General features: G+C 32.5%; 1 protein-coding gene and 3 long non-coding RNA genes across 4 annotated transcripts; 3 read left to right on the top strand and 1 right to left on the bottom strand.

The window, feature by feature from the left end:
- The first annotated feature begins 832 nt into the window (after window positions 1-832).
- On the top strand, window positions 833-1,415 carry LOC125583526. Its single transcript, XR_007320543.1, has 2 exons — window positions 833-1,005; window positions 1,114-1,415. It is a non-coding gene; the product is annotated as an uncharacterized LOC125583526 (long non-coding RNA).
- A 6-nt stretch (window positions 1,416-1,421) lies between these two features.
- On the bottom strand, window positions 1,422-3,076 carry LOC106376750. The gene is made up of 4 exons (XR_001275659.3): window positions 2,774-3,076; window positions 2,375-2,696; window positions 2,197-2,269; window positions 1,422-2,111 (listed from the first exon to the last, which is right to left on the bottom strand). It is a non-coding gene; the product is annotated as an uncharacterized LOC106376750 (long non-coding RNA).
- Window positions 3,077-5,675: 2,599 nt separating this feature from the next.
- LOC125583527 lies at window positions 5,676-6,890 on the top strand. Its single transcript, XR_007320544.1, has 2 exons — window positions 5,676-6,497; window positions 6,599-6,890. It is a non-coding gene; the product is annotated as an uncharacterized LOC125583527 (long non-coding RNA).
- A 5,825-nt stretch (window positions 6,891-12,715) lies between these two features.
- Window positions 12,716-15,934, top strand: LOC106376749 (probable serine/threonine-protein kinase At1g54610). Its single transcript, XM_013816866.3, has 6 exons — window positions 12,716-13,495; window positions 13,577-14,179; window positions 14,447-14,674; window positions 14,746-14,846; window positions 14,934-15,405; window positions 15,475-15,934. Exons 1-6 carry the CDS (start codon window positions 13,139-13,141, stop codon window positions 15,691-15,693), a joined length of 1,980 nt encoding a protein of 659 aa, XP_013672320.1. The 5' UTR covers window positions 12,716-13,138; the 3' UTR covers window positions 15,694-15,934.
- Window positions 15,935-17,999: the final 2,065 nt, after the last annotated feature.

Genomic DNA, 17,999 nt, shown 5'->3' on the forward strand with positions numbered 1-17,999 from the left:
AGCTTGATGGCAGCTAGACCGATTCTCATCGGTGGAATCAAGAGGACGATAGGAACAGGGGCAGACACGAAAGTTTGGGAAGACGCATGGATCCCTACGGAACCTGCTCGCGCGGCGAAACCAAAGACAGTGATCATGGATACTGATCTTAAAGTCCACCACCTTATTGATGTCGACAAGGCTGAATGGAATGTTGGCGTTATAAATGAATTTATTGCTGCCGATGATGTATCTCGTATTCTCACACTTAGGATCAGCAAAACGGGACGCAAGGACGGCTACAGCTGGAAGCATACAAAGTCGGGGGTATACACAGTGAGGTCTGGGTACACCATTGCAGTTGAACAACGGAAAAAGCTGCGTGGGGACATAAGCCTGGGACCGAGTTGCAATGGTTTAAAGAAGAAGGTTTGGAGACTTAAGGCGCCGCGGAAAATCAAGCATTTTCTGTGGCAAGCTCTGTCTGGATATGTCGCCTCAGCGAGCAAGCTAAAAGAAAGACATTGCGGTAACGACTCGGTCTGTCAACGCTGTGGTGCGGAGAATGAAACGATTAACCATATCATCTTTGAATGCCCGCCAGCGATTCAAAGTTGGGCATTATCGACAGTCCCGACGTCTCCGGGGGTCTTCCCGAGTTCCTCAATCTTTGTTAACTTTGATATGCTACTGAATTTGCAAACAGATCCTAGCAGAGCTGAGAGCACGGCCTTCTTTCCATGGTTGATCTGGTACTTATGGAAGGCACGAAACGATAAATGTTTTAATAACAAGGATACATCACCTGTGGATACCCTGCAACTAGCGGTTTCGGAAGCTACAACATGGAAGCTAGCGCAGATCCTGCCGGACATCTTGGAAGCAGCAGACGACGGGAATGAGAGGATAGCGGAAGTGGAGGAACAAGAAAGGGTGGGACGATGGAGATGCCAGCTCGACGCGTCTTGGGTCCTAGAAGATACTGGAGTGGGGCTGAGTTTTATTGTGTTCGATGGCGACATGGAGGTAATGCGAGGGCAAAGGAAACTAATCAACGTCCCATCCCCACTACATGCGGAAGCGGAGAGTTTAGTGTGGGCTATGGAGGAGCTTAGTAGCCGTGGGTTCCAGCAGGTACGCTTGGAATCAGACTGTCAACAGCTGGTACACATCATCAACTTCTCTAAGAAGTGGCCAGCACTTGATCCAGAGCTTGATGCCATTGAGGCACTGAGAACTTCTTTTATTTCCTTTTCGCTGAGTTTTATACCTCGTTCTTTGAATTTCCGTGCGGATGCTCTTGCAAAAGAGGCCCGATCACGTGATTTACACTACATGTTGGTTGACAGTATGGTCTCTATTCCGCTAGCTCACGAGGCTAGTACGATAGGACCGGTTTAAGTTTGAAATAAAGCTTTTGATGACAAAAAAAAAAAGAATAATGAATAATAAATCTTATTTCTTAGTCTTTCCGCCGTCTGCAGCCTTTTTCTTCAAATCTCTGGTTTGATATCCTTCTTTTTTTGGTAAATGATATCCTTCCTTCTTTGCGTTGCTAACTCTTGAGGTTGAGGCCTGACCTTAGTTTTCTGCGGGTGTGGAGCGGTTTCTATCCTTGCGTACACATCATATTATAATGATTCGCAAACCCTTGTGAGAAAACTCGATCCCACAATGTAACATGAATGAATATCTTGGGCTCTTGTCGGATCCGATTTGTTTCAAGTTTGGGGGCGAATAAGAGTATCGAGTTTCTGATACTTTTTCTTCATTGTCTTTAGATGTTTATTCTCTTTAAGCCTGTAACACTTCTTAATCCCGTGTGGCAGCGACGATAATCTTTGTGCTGTTCATCTAACAGCAAAAAATATTAATAAGACTATGCAAAGAGTTTGAAAACTTCTCAAGAGTATAAAAACCAAAGAAACCAGGAAGAGGTTCTTCATAAAGGCATGATTCAGCCTATTTATCACCACAGTTAAGGGGCAATGTTCTTATTCGGTCCTAAAATGCTGTAAATCAATAACAAAACGACAGGGGTTTCTATTGTAAAATGTGTTGAGAAAGAAAGCTCTATATTTGGTTCCAAACCTGTACGCTCAACAAAGTCATCTATGAGGACATGGCAAGCACTGGAGGTGAAACACAAACAATAAGATGAACGAAAACACAAACACAGGTATGAACATATTTGTTTTGGTGAAATCTAAGGAATACCTTCAGAATCATATCCTTCTAGATTCCCATGTACACAACGTATTAAAGCCAAAACTTGATGCTTTACCTACAACTGTACAACAATAAATGGAGCTTTGGCATTATTTCTATTGTCGTAATGGAACATATTTTTGAGGAGGATAACCAAAATAATTATTAAAAAGAACAAAGATCTTACTGATACTCTTATGTCCATTCTCACCGCACATTAAGAAAACAAAATTGTAAAAACAGGCAAACTCGGAGAAGTTCATTGATCATCTAGCTGGTGCCTCTCAGTCTAATATTAGAGGGACATATCAAAGGTTAGACCGCAGTACAGCTGGTGAAGAAAAAAAAAATTAAGGAACTAATTGTGTAGGAGAAAATCAAGTGTTCCTCAAGTCTCTTGTATCTTTTCTTTAGGTGACAACATTCAACATGTTTTCGTCATCTTTCATATTCTCAGATTCATAGTCTGATCTTCTTTCTCTGATTTCGTTCAGGGCTTCGTTTTCTCTCTGGAAAGTTTAGGGTGATAAAATAAATTAACTATCTACGATGAAAAATAAGAGAGTGTAAGAAAATCGAGTCTTACTGAGACTTGCCAGAGTTTTGAACCGATTTCATCGCCATGGATTGATATCGCTGAACAGAGGTTGTCGAATATGATTGAATGTGAGCTTCAATGAATGGGTTTTATATAAGAGGAGAACAAAGGGAAGTGAAAGGATAGCTTTCTCATCTAGATTGGAGAAAATATCTTAATTGAATGAGTGTGAGTTGATGGTGATAAATACAGAGAAACTATGAATTGTAGAAATCAGAAACGATGATCATCAAAGGGAAGAGCAAGAGACGACTTAGATGTGTGTTTGTAAAGACGCTTGGTCTGGTTAAAATGGGCAATAGCTTTCTAATATAAGACGTTCACGTGAATTGGCCCACAAAAAAAAATCTGTTTCGAGTAACAATGGAATGACATGGCAATTTGGAAGCTCCCAATTAGTTGATTTAATTAAATGATGTGGACACTTAACCGTTTTGTTTGTGATAGGTTGATTTTTTGTGCTTAGACAGTTTAGATGTTGATCTTATTCCCCTTTTACTTATTGTTTGATTAGTTTAAAAAGCTTAATAATTTGGTTTGTTTTAGTTTAATAGTAGCCACTCCTTAATATGATTTTAATTTCAAAGAGTGTAGTGTAGGTTTCTAGTCACATACTTAAAGGAATTGCATTAATTTCAAAAATGGGTAAGTGTTTACAAAGTATACATATTTTTGGTTGGTTCAACATATAGAATAAGTGAATGATATTTTTACTATATACCATAGTGGCTAAAGGTTAATTCAAAATAATGTTTATCTTTCAATAAACTAGATTGTGTAAAACACTTCCAATGGATTTAGTAAAGTTTTTCATTTTCAGAAATTTTTAAAAAGATTAAAAAAGCATCAGTATAACATTGTTTAATAAATGTAGTGCATCAATCCAAAGACTTGGCTATATGACTGAATTCTTCATATATTTTTTATTGTCACTCTCTATAAAAGATATTTTTAGTATTATATGCAACATATAAATTACTTAACAATTTAACGGAAGAACTTATGAATGCTATTCCTTATGTTTTCATAAATTTCTTCGAAAAATATAAATAAAATATGAAAAATATAAGAAAAAATAAGTAATATTTAAGTAAAATATAAAAACCAGTGTTAATACAAAAACTGGCGCAATAAGTTTTCCCTCATGACTGGCTTTAACATTTTTCTAATAATTGGCTTGGTGATTTTTGTTTCAAAAATTGGATTGGCAGTATTTCTTTAAATATGGCTCAACAATTTTTTTTTCTAAAGAAATGGCTCAGTGACTTTTTCCAAAGACAGTTCGACAAATTTTCTCCACTGACTCAAAAACTTTTCTCCAAAATTGATTCGCGTAAATGTGAATAGGCAGTGTGATGAAAGGTTTAAGGTGTGATCTCACAAGGATGTCAGATGAGATTAGATAACTGATTACCTTGAATTGATAAATTGATGCAGGTGATAGTTAAGATTATGTTGGTTGAGGTTGTTTCCGTGGTAGTATTAACAGTATGCACACTGCTTTTACTAGACACACCTCACCAGAGATTCTATCTAGCTGGGGGTAGCACTCCATTGCCTACGTCGCCTACATTAGCCTTCTTAACATCATGGTAAACATTTTATTTTATTTTTCTTCTTTACTAATATTTCTTGATTTTTGTATCATTATTTATGTTTTTTATATTTTGAAGTACTTTGTTTTGTTATGATTAAAAAGATTCAGTTTATATAAAGACTAAAAGCGTGAAAAACATGCTGGTTTTGGTTTCATTGGTGACCATCCTTATCTGCAGATGTTGGTTCACATATGCCTTTAGAAGACTCGACATATTTAACATGGTATATTTTGTTTTATAATATTTATATATTTCTTTTTGGTATAATTATATATATATATATTTTTTATAATGTTTATCTATTTAACCCAATTATAACATTGCAAACAAATTTAAGAAATTATCTGATACTACAAGAACACACCAGAGAACGAGGATGAGGAGGTGGCAGAAGAAAAGAAGGTGGTGATGGTGGAGACAATAGTACCATGTGGTGAAGATGAAGATATAAAGAATCTCATATATATTAAAAGAAAATCATTATAACATTTTTTGTAGTCACGTGTCATCACCACCATCATTCTTAGAATCCTTAGAAAAATATGTTGGTCCATCAAAATATATAATAAGCTTTTTATTAAACTAATTATAAATTGATTATTAATGTTCTTCATTGTTTCCTTAAATAAAAATAACGGAATTACCAAATGTGGTTAAAGTATATATGGCAATTAATGATTTTGAATAATAAAGATTTGATAAAAATTAGTCCATTTTCTATCATTTTTTAAATTTTAACATATTAAAATAAATTAAACAACCACATTAATATAGTAAACATTTAGATTTTTCTGTATATGTTATATTTTGAAATTTTTAAAACCAATATAAATGACTAAAGTTATCAAAAATCTCACATTGAATTTTTCATGGTTTAAATTTTTTTAATAAGAAGTCACATTTAATAAATATTAATATTTTTAAAATTAATTATGTACCATATAAAAATACATATGTATTTTAATTTCGAAAGTTGCTTTGATTTTTCGTTTGATAAAAAATTTGAACAGATATTGACAACTTAATATTTAGTTTTAAAACTTTTCATAATGTTTTTAAAATTATAAATGACTAAAACTATTAAACATCCCACAAAAAAATTGTTATCGGTGATTCAAAATTTTTGTTACAGAAAATACAAATGATCAAAAAATAATATGAGTATAAAATATTATTTAACAGATATCAATATTAAAAATAAACTATATATCTATGTTAATATCATTAAAACTTAATTTTATATTATATAAAATAGAAAAAGTGTTTGTTTGAATTAATAAAATTTATGTATGTGTTTGCTCCAGTTTAATCATATACGTAATATTTACAGAGTTTTTAATTATCAATATATATGTATTATTTAATAATATGTAAAAGAACATGTAATACGTAAAACTAATTTATATAATATTTATCTCGCGCCTAGTAATTATTAAATGACCACTAAACCAATGATAACTTGGTCGTTTCTTTAGTTGGAAGTAACTCGTCATTAGTTGAAGTTTTAATTTTTAAGAAATTTGAAAAATAAAATAAAAAGAGCATCACTGTTTTTGTTTAGTAAAAAGAATGCATCATTCTAAAGACTTGGTTATATGGTTTATGTCATAACACACTATCATTTGAAGCTACATAATATCGTAAACCTTAATATAAATTTTAAAATATCAATACAATATAAAGCCACAATTTTAATCTAATACCAATAAATTAAGATGATGAATCGTCATATTTTGAGCATGATGATTTTCTAATGATCTCGGGTTTCCATTTTTGTAGCACAACTATTAAATGGAAACAATTTTATATATAAACTAAACCGCTGACAGACAAAAAAAAAACTAAACCTGTGGAAGAGTAATATAAAATGAGAAATTGGAGGACATCACCATGAAAAAACAAAAATTAAGTCCATAGCTTTTACAAGGTATGTGGTATGATTTACTATATATTATCTAGGAAAACATATGAAACTACCTTCACCTATTGACATCTAAAACACACGCTTCTTTGTCCTCTTTCTTTATTTCTCTTTATTTTTCTCTTCATTGCCAAAAATCACAGATAGCTATGGTCATGGTGGCTGAGCCAGAAATATAGCACACAACATCGAGGTAATAATTATAATCATGTTTAACGCTTGATTTGTTTAAAATCAGTATGCACGGACCAGAACGGGCTTTATGCCGACAATCTAATTGCTGCATTTCTACAGATCTGGTGGTGAGGATCGATATATGTCTGGCTGTGAGGAAGAGAAGGGGTTGGTCCCGAACCCGATAAGGTTTTAATTGGAATTAATTTATCTTTACAATGTAATTGTAGGTACGTGGTGAGTATAAACGGTTTTCGGGAATATGTTGTTTTGGCTTTTGGTATGTGATACTTGGTGAAAAACGTACTATGCTATTCCGAATAGGCCCTATTCGTGTCGAAAATACATGATAGTATAGTACAGTGCTAGTAGTTTAAATTAATGGCATTGTCGTTGAGCAATGTCTCAATTATTCGCCTTAGCACCGGAAGCCACCATAAGTTCACCAAACTACGACAGTTCTAACCAGAAACATCTAACATATCATCACCAACCCAGAACCAGACGTTTGGTTGCATTAGAGAAGAAGAACAATGATATCTATGTTATATATTCTAAGTTTTGTAACAACTAGAATATAATGCAGATTCATGGTAATAGTATAAGTTGTATGCTATTGAAATGAATTGTTTGTTTAGAGTTTCCTGACGAATAAACTTTATATATAATGCAAACACAATTTCTCTCCATGAAGAATACACTGTAATAAAGAATATACACAATTTTTTGCAACAATTCATGTAAATACTATAGTATACTATTCTATATTATCTTTAAAATATAGCTTAGTAAAATATTTTTTGTTTTCTTCTTCTTCCTCCCCCTTCTCACCCTTTTATCTCTAAGTAACAATGCAAATCATTTTATTTTCTAAAAATTATATGTATTATGTTCTTTGTTATAGTACTATAATAAATTAATTGTTTATACTATTTATTTGATAAATGTAGTATAGTATCATATCAATTGTGAACATCACGTCTAACGCACTCATTTTTTTCTTTTTCTTTTCTTTCTTTCTCTTCTTCATTCACCTCAAGCCTAACATTGTCGTCGCCACCACTGCCAATTGTTTCATCGTTGTCGTCGACTTCTCCATCACCACTCATCATCTCCTCACCTTCTCCACCTTCCGTGCGGTTTCTTTTCCTCCTCCCACTGTCTATTTTTCTCTTTACCTCATGTACCAACAGCAACAACATTCTTTCATCCGCATATATACCTTCGCTTCTGGCTCTATCAATTACTCCACTAAAATGATATAATAAATTGAATGAAATACTATTTTTAGGTCATATTCTATTAGAAAGGTATTAGGTTTGGAAGAAATGAATGATGCATATGTGTTTTATTTATTCCACCTCTTTTTCACGTGCACACGCACTCAAGGAAAATATGGTCAAGTTTGCTCAAATTATCCCATCCGCCGGTTACCATTGTTGCATGGTTATATTCTTCATTGCTAACCCTCTTATGTATATACAACCAATTCACCCATATAAAATTAACTAAATATATATCTAAAAATAATTTCTTATTTATAAAGCTAATTTTGTTAGAAGTATTCACATTTAATTTAAAAATACCAAAACAAATATGCCAAATTATCATCATAGTTAAATATTTTCAATAATCATAAATTTTCCTAACAACGAAATCTATCAGAATAAATTAGAGATACATATCAAATAAGAGAAACAAAAAAAATAAAAATAAAAAGAGCTAACATGAAATATATGTCAATTCTTTGAAAATTAACTCAGTAAAACTTATAAAAGTTATACTCTAAAGTATTTACAGACATACAAATAGCTTATACATCAAAATAAAAAAAAGCTAATATCAAAATAATTGAATTAAGAAACTAAACAAAAAGGTAAATTAAAATTTATTATATAATTTTTATTTATATTGGTCTCGACTATTAAAATCATCTCAATTTATAATACGTTACATAAATTTATTATAAGCAAATAAATAATGGTTGATTTTGATTAATTTTTTTCCTACAGTGTCAATTTATTTTTTGGCTTACAACAAGTAAATTGTTTTATTAAAAATAAAGGATGGTAAAATTAATCTACTTATATAAGACACATATTGTTAATTAGACTGTTTTATACGTTTTAAACTGTCTTTTACCAATCAAAGGAATTAATATATTTATTTACCCATAAACAATTAAAGTTTTAAGAACACTGCTCTATTATGTTTTGACACCAATGTTTTAAATTATTTTAACTTAAATATTTATAGAAACTAATCAAATAGGCTATTATCAAGCAAACCTAAAGATTATTATAATCTACAAGATTGTTTTTTTGAAAATAAGGTCATAACCATTGAATCAAGTATATGGTGACTCTTAAAATTCTCTAATCCAATTCACCAATAAAAAAATATAGGAGTCATTCTTATGAAAATTTAATAACGAAATTAACTTAATATATAAAATTAAAGATGATTTCACACGGTTCCATCAAATAATGATATTTAAAGAACAATGCTAATAAAGTATATGATAACATAAAATTCTAAAGAGGGTGACCAAATAATTTAGTTGAAATTTCTAATAATATTTAAAATTATTACTGACATTAAATCGTAATATAAGCGACAACAGATACAACAAATATGAAAAATATTCAATATATATTTATCTATTGGCGACTACATCATATAAGAATATTAATTAATAAACCAAAACACTGAAATTTTGAAAAATCTCTAACATTCAGGAAAATAATATCTATGAACTAATAGAATATTATAGTCCCGTCTTTGTTAATTTATATTGTAATCATATCAAGTAGAAGATAGATCTAATAGATTTTATATATTATTGTTTTAATTGATAAAATATTAATTCACATTATTTAAATTATATATTTTTATTTTCGCTTTCTTATGTCTAACATGAATGTTTAATAGTATTTATATTTCAACACAATATTTATTATGATTAAAATTAAATTTGAATGTATACTATTAGATATACGTTCGAAAGAATTAAATAAGAGTATCACTAGTACATATATGCACATAATTAATATATATTAATCATACATCAATTTTAAATGTTTTTCAAATGTAAAAAATGTTAAACATTGCGCAGATAAATTAATCTTTCAGCCATTCAAATACAAATGAAAAGTATAATAAACACATTTTTAACAGTGTAGTAACAGTTAATACACTCTGAACAATATATATATTTTACAAACTTACAACTGATAAACAGTATAAATATTTTTATAAACACAATTTATACATGATGAAATTCTAATTTTACCACAAACTTGATACCACTTTTCAAATTTACCTTTATAAATGTTTATATTTTTTTTATAAAAACTAAATTAACTCTCCTAAATCATTTATAAATGTTTAAAATTATTTATAGAAATTTATAAACGCAAGCCCACTCCATAAATACTAAACTTTAAACAATAATCACTAAATACTAAATCCAAATGTTAAAGCATTTTGATTGAATTTTTTTTGAAAACTGGTATTCAATTAGTAGTATTTCAACTAATTTCTCTTTATACTTTTACACATACAACAAAGAGATATCAAATAATATTTATTTAAAGGGCATAATTTTATTAAAACATAAATGGAATAAAAATAAATTTTGTTATGAATACATTTTCTTATATAAATCAACTATATTTATTATTTTAAAATTATTATAAAATGGAAATAATTTATTAGTATAGATTTGTAGAAAATATACTTTATATAAAGAAACTTGAGTCAAATAAACAAAGAAAAGTATTAAACGAATCATAACCAATGTTTTTAAAACAGGACTGGAAGCTGAACTCGATAATGTTTTGGATCACGGTTTAATATGGTTACCGGGTCAAACATGGTCTAATAATCTGGTTTAATATATTTTAGTATATAAATTTAAAAAAATATAAGTGAATATGAAACATAATTAATATATAAATAAATTTAAAACATTAAACATTGTAAATATAAATTAATTTTATGTTTATATGGATGGTTTATAGATTGTTGATAGTTATAATGATTTTTATCAGTTTAATAACTCTAAGATCTAATCCGGCTACGTGATCGGTCCATTGTCAAACCAATTATAAGATCCAATCTAGCTATGTAATCGATTTATGGTCGAATCCGGTTCAACCATCAGGTCGGTCTCTTAAAAACACCGATCATAATGAGGTTCAGCAAGGTGGGCATTATAAATGATCTCTTTTATAATTTATTTAAATTAACTAAAAATCAGTTGTGGCAGCTACCTACAGCCGCCCATGCAAAAGGGGGTCAATCAATCATACAATTCTACATCTGGATGCTAGTAGAAAATACAAACATGACAAATTCTGTCAAATAAAATAATTTGAGTGCAATTGAATCATTTGTATCGTTGATGTATGAATTGATTGGATGTGGTTGTACTGGTACATTTAACTTCTTCCGTTTTATAATAGTTGATATTTTGTAATATTACACAAAGATTAAAAAAATTACATTTGCCTAGAAATATATTTTAAAGATATAATTTTAAAATCAGTTAACCAATTATAAAAAAAAAACTGTAAAATCTAATTAGTTGAACAATTTCTAATAAAGTTAAAGTTAACTTTAAAATCTCAAAACTTCGTGTAAATTGAAAGAAAACAAAATTTCTAAACATCATCTATATTGAAAGGGAGGGAGTAGCAGTTACCGGTTCTCTAAACTGATACACGTGATCGTTCTGTGAAAGGATGGGCCCAAATAAGTTGTATTGTCTCAAATGGAGAAGACAAGCCCATTAAACACGGTTGTAAGTGTATCGTGTGGATAAACTCCAATCCCAATTATAGACAAACGAACCGACGCTGACGATGATTGATGTTTTTTTTTTTGAAAAAAACGATGATTGGTTTTTTTTTTATTATGATGATTGATGTTTCTAAATCTTTTCAACATTTTCCATTAATCAATTTGTCATATACCATTAGTTTTTATTTCAAATAAAATATTCGTAATCCGATGTTATATAAAAAGTGATAGCACCAATTTCTAATGATGAGTAGTTGGAACATTGATGCACATAATGGTGAGATTAGTTGACCATCGATTGCAATTACTCCATCCGATTCAATATAGATGATGTTTTAGAAGGTTTGTTTTGTTTCAATTTACATGAAGTTTTGAAATTTTAAGAAAGTTTTGAAATTTTAAGAAAGTTTTGAGATTTTAATGTTAACTTTAACTTTATTGTAAACTGTTCAACAAATTAGATTTTACGGTCTTTTTTATAATTGGTTAACTGATTTTAAATTATATCTTTAAAATATTTTTCTAGAAAAATGTAATTTTCTTAATCTTTGTATACTATTACAAAACATCAAAGTATTACGAAACAGGGGGAATATTGTTTATATTAAAATTTAGAACACTGTAAGGACCAGAAAGATAGAATGGTACAAAAAGACTAACGTATTTCGTCCCAAGACGACCCCGCTTTTACTTCCTGACGACGCATAACTTTCAACACTCTTACACGTGAAGCATTCTCCCTTATAAATTTCAAACTATATATTTACTTGATTTACTTTAAGCAATTAAGCTACTCAATTTAGTGAGTATTTTATAAACGCTAAACAACAAAGTTTTCGTTTGGTTGTCTTTATGTAAGCGTTCTCTTTAATATAGTAAGATTTAATTATCTGTTTGAAGTTTCCGAAAATGCTTTGACTTTGATGTTAGAAGTTAATTGCTTTGGTTTTTCAAAAAAAAAAATAAAGAAGTTAATTGTTTTGGTTTGTTCTGCTATATTGCTTTTCTACAGAAATTGTTCCTAAAACAGTATGGTAGGTAGAGAATCAATAGTTGATGTTGTTAAAAGAGGATCTAACAACTAAAGTATATGAACACACATTTAAGAAAAATACAAACTACTAAAGTTTTATGTGTCAATCAAAATATATGGTGTGTGTTTGCATTCATCTTTTAAGTGTACAGATCCATAAGAAAAGGTAACCTGTTGTTAATTATCAGAAGAAAATTTGATTAATTTTCTGATTATGACTATTTAAGTGTCAAAGAGCGTGTGTATTTCCAAACTATTTTTGTATAGTTTATGACATTTTCATATTTACTGTTTTCAATTTCAGCATCTTATAAACTTATGATATTTTTACTTTATAAAGTGAAAATCTTTACCGAATTATTATTTTATTTATTTTAAAAGTTTCTCTGAATTCACCTTCTGCTTCAACACACATGCCGTCTCTCAGAAATCTCTCAGATCCATTCCTCTCTCAATCAGCCAGCCACTGTTAAACCCTTTTGATTTCTCTCTCTCTTTGTTTATAAAGTTTTCAACTTTACATGAGTCCTTTCCCTCTCTCTCTCTCTCTCTCTCTCTCTCTACAATCTCCTGATAAAGGTAGTTGCTTTATGCAGACAAGTTCTTGGGTCTTGAGATTCCTGGGCTCTATGTTCTCCACTCTAATGATAAATGCCTGAAACCCTCTTCTTGATCTGGGCACATGTTGCAAATTGAGGAGAAAAAATCATTCCTTTCTTTCTGGGTTGCAGTGTTCTCATAGTTCTAGGGTTCCTTTAGGAGTGATGAATCTTTAAAGGAGGCAACTTTTGATTATAGTATTCAATTTTGGGTAAAATTGAGAGATGGGTTGTGTTTGGTGTAAGCCCTCTGCTATAGAAGACAGTCCAAAGGAGAGGCTTTCAAGCAAACCCTCTTCCGAGTATAGAGTTACAAGACCAGTTGGTTCTTCTAGAAGAGAAGAGTCTGTTAGGACAAAGGAACGTTCTGATGTTGTTAGTGTAGTAAGACCAGTGTTGAGTAACAGTAGTAGAAGAGAGAAGAAGTTAGGGAATGTTGCAACTCCAGAGTTTCCAATAGCAAAAGCAGCTGAAGGAGAGTATGTAGCTGCAGGCTGGCCTCCATGGTTGGCCTCTGTAGCTGGAGAAGCTATCAAAGGATGGGTTCCACGCCGTGCTGATTCCTTCGAGAAGCTGGACAAAGTAATCTTCTTTCTTCTATTGACATGTTTCCAAATATAGAAACATATCTCTAATGTAATGGTTTTGACTTGGCTTTTGCAGATAGGTCAGGGTACTTATAGTAATGTGTATAGAGCTAGAGACCTGAATCAGAAGAAGATTGTGGCATTGAAGAAAGTAAGGTTTGATAACTTAGAGCCTGAGAGCGTTCGTTTTATGGCAAGAGAGATCCAGATACTGCGCCATCTTGATCATCCCAACATCATTAAGCTAGAAGGCTTAGTGACATCAAGAATGTCCTGCAGCTTATACCTCGTCTTCGAGTACATGGAACATGATCTAGCCGGACTAGCCTCGCATCCCGCAGTTAAATTTTCCGAATCGCAGGTTAAATGCTACCTGCAGCAATTGTTAAGTGGACTAGACCATTGTCACAGCCGCGGCGTGCTTCACAGGGATATAAAAGGATCAAACCTTCTGATAGATAACAGTGGAGTTTTGAAGATTGCTGACTTTGGCTTAGCTAGCTTCTTTGATCCTCGTCAGACACAGCCTTTGACTAGCCGTGTTGTGACTCTTTGGTACCGCCCGCCTGAGCTTTTGCTCGGAGCTACTCGGTATGGAGCAGCTGTTGATTTGTGGAGTACTGGTTGCATTCTCGCTGAGCTGTATGCAGGCAAGCCTATCATGCCTGGTAGAACCGAGGTAGTTTTGCAGTTTTTTTGTCTGAATCTCTTTTAAGTGTTTCCTCTAAATATTGGTTTAGGCAGCAAATCCGGTTTAACAAGATGATTTTTCTAAATCGAACTTTTTAAAGAAATCGGTCTAGACGTTCAAAAAATCGGTCTAAAACAATAGTTCTCTATAAAACGCCTAACCGCCGCCTAGCTAAACATCGGTTTTCTCTTATATGGTGAGACTAATTTGATTCTTTTTGAAATGACTCTTGGGGATGCTTATGGTGTTTAACAGGTTGAACAGTTGCACAAGATTTTCAAGCTATGTGGCTCACCTTCCGAGGAGTATTGGGTTAAATCAAGGTTGCCTCATGCAACCATTTTCAAGCCTACACAGCCTTATAAACGCGTAGTTGATGAAACATTCAAGGAGTTTCCTCAGCCAGCTTTAGCCCTTCTTGAGACTCTTCTTTCAGTCAATCCCGACGACCGTGGAACCGCCACTTCAGCCCTCCACAGTGAGGTAATTGGCACCCTCAAACTCTTTGTTCTTATGCTTCTTTTACATAACTCCTTGTCAATGCTTTTGTTCAGTTCTTTTCCACAAGACCTCTTCCGTGTGATCCTTCAAGCTTACCTAAATATCCTCCCAGCAAAGAGCTTGATGCGAGGATGCGTGATGAAGAAAGTAGAAGGTCTGTCATCATCTCTACTCTCTGCAAGCTATTATACTAAATCACTAGTAGTACTCTTCTTGAATCTTTCTTGCTGTGTGTGTGTAGACAAGGTGGAGGAAACAGGGAGCAAAGACACCAAGAAAGGAGAGGAACTAAGGAATCTCGAGCCATCCCTGCCCCTGAAGCAAACGCAGAGCTGGTTACATCAATGCAGAAAAGGCAGAGCCAGTCTAGTACTAATAGAAGCAGAAGCGAGAAGTTTAATCCACATCCTGAAGAAGTTGCATCTGGTTTCCCAATCGATCCACCAAGGCCATCATCACAAGCATCTGAACCAAACAGAGAATCTCAGGGCAACATTGTTCTTCCTCCTCACAAGAGAGCTTCACATTCAGGTCCTCTGACGCGTAGATCAGCTTCTGCAAAGGGTAGAAGGACGTACCAAGATCCTCAGAAAGTCTCATTACAACAAGAGACTTGCAGAGGAATGACTAGGCTTCCAGGCTCCTTCAATGAAGTCTCTGAAGAAGCAAACCAAGAAGAGAATGGTAGAAGCAACAAGAAAGACCCAATTCTTGTAAGTCCTCCAAAATGTCATCCTTTCTATTTTTAGTAACTACCAAACCAACTTTTCTTGTGGTTGCAGTTGGGTTATGGATCAAAAGGGCATAAGATTCATTATTCAGGACCTTTGGTGGTTCCATCAGGAAACATGGATCAGGTGTTGAAAGACCATGACCGGCATATCCAAGAAGCTGTGAGAAGAGCAAGAATCGATAAGGCTAGAGTTAGGAAACATCAAGCTGAAGAAGATTCGGGCCAACAAGTATCGACCAATCATCCTTCGTCTGTTTCTAGCCGTTGACTATCTCAGAGGCAAGAGAGCTTATGATCAAACCAAAAACTTATCTGCCTAAAACTTTTTAACACGTCCTATTTTGAGTGAAAATAATGTACTTTTATTTATTCAAGATTATATATCATAGAATCAAATATTCAAATCTTGTCACATCTCTTGGTTCCATGTATTACATTATTATAAGAGGTGTGTAGACAGGTTATGTATTATAATTTTAGAAATCAGAAAATCCATTAAAATTACCTTATTTATTTGAATTATTTAAAAATATTATCAACTTTTTACTTGTGAATCTAAACATCTTAGCAAGAACAATGCACATAATCGCCATCGGACTGCTCTGGCATTATGAGTTGTTGCACCCTTCTTTATGTGCATAAAACGTTTAGTTAAAGAGCTTCTTTCACAACTTTACTGACATATACTCTGGTTCGGTTGTTCAAAGAGCCACAACTGCTTGTATATGCATTTCGCAAGACCTTAAATACAAAATTAGTAATTGCTTAAGTGTACTGCATTATCATAATAATGAATTTTAATGCTAAACTCTGAATGCTTTATGGATGTTTAGTCTTGTCTTCATATACCCATTTCATTGCTGACCAATGATCTCTTTTTAGTGTTGATATATTATATGCAGATTAGGCCTACAATATAGCCTAGTTCAGGTTTGGAATCTACCCTTGTGCACATAAGGTTTCCAACAACATTAGTATAAAATATGTTCTCCATATGTCTAGCTTCCAGTGCCATTTCTTCTTTAGTTAAACTTCTTGACTTCAAATGACATTCAATACGAGTTAGTACTGCTGGAGTTGATGATAAACGATGGGCGAGAAATTCATTACCCGGTGGTGGAAGTAGCTAGCCGGTCCAAACTAAGTGTTATATGTTGAACAGCTACATTAAGAGCCAAAGTAGCATCAAGTAACTTTTAAGGCGTAGTTCAGCTTAGTTCCCCATTATACAAGGACAAACTCTCAACTTAGTTAATACAATTATTTTTAAAAACCTTTAATTTTTTTATTGTTTGTTAGGTATGTGATGTTGAAAGAAGTCAGTTGGTTAGAGAGATGAAGGAGCATGAGAAACGTGTGTCTGGTCCATCAATTGATTATAGAACGTACATGTGATCTTTGTATTTGTATAGTAATATTTGCAAGCCCTAATAAAACCACTAGGTTACTTGACGTACTTCAGTTTATGCGATAGAATAAAATCTGTGTTGTATATTTAGCCTTAACTGCAAGATTCTCTCCAAGCTTGATTTCTTGACTCTATTAACACCGATTCGTTGGAACTCATTTTTGACAAAATGGTTTTATACTATTTTCGGTAAGTGTTTGGGTGAAAAAGTTCATCTGAATAATCCAATGTTGAACACAATGAAGTAGTGTCAAAATCGGAATTGGTTTGAATGAAAAATAGAAATTCAAAATGGGTTGTTTGTAAAGCTTAAAATGACATTTGTAAAATGTCCCATGTCCCATATTATAATATGAAAAGAGATATTTGAACCGACCTCGAGTTTCGGGTTTCGCGATTTGGTAAATGTGCCTACGGGTCAAAAGATTTTTTTTTTTTACAAATTCTGATTTTGTTGACAAAGTAAAATATAAATTTATTTTAATTTATGATATTAATATTATTATTATAGATAATTAAGCATACACGAAAATTAATTATGATTTTTTTTTTGTAACGTAAGCCTTGATATTTGTCAAAATGGTGAATGTGAGAGTCAACTCTCAAATTTTCACTTTATGGTTCTTGTTGACCATATGAGTTATAAAATAGCTATCCTCCTTTCATTTGAAAGAAGCCAAGTAATCAACTCATACTAAATCCTTCACATGCTATTATTTTTTCCTAGTTTTTTTTTTGTGTACGAGAATACAACACATAAACCAACGGGGTTAGCCTAGTGGTCTTGAGGGAGCTTCGGCCCCAATACGGACCCGGGTTCGATTCCCGCTGGCCACCAGGGAATTCACATGCGGACTTGCTCTGGCGCCCGAGACCGAAGACCACTGTCTGGGTGTTAAACCTGCTAAGGACTCGGTCTCTAGTCTGGACCACCACGGTGGGGCCAGGACACTCGGTTATCAAAAAAAAAAAAAAAAAAAAAAATACAACACATAAAAATGTACAAATGATTCTATCTTTAGTTCACCAAAATAGAAACACTGCAGTTGTATCCTGAAAATTTGTGCACTATAAAACTGTCACACTATAAATCGTTTAAAGATTTAAAGAAATAGATTTATTATCTTGACTTTGCAATTCATCTTTATCAATTTATTTCAGTATGG

The sequence above is a fragment of the Brassica napus genome, chromosome C3 (genome assembly GCF_020379485.1).
Source record: "Brassica napus cultivar Da-Ae chromosome C3, Da-Ae, whole genome shotgun sequence".
Lineage (NCBI taxonomy): Eukaryota > Viridiplantae > Streptophyta > Magnoliopsida > Brassicales > Brassicaceae > Brassica > Brassica napus.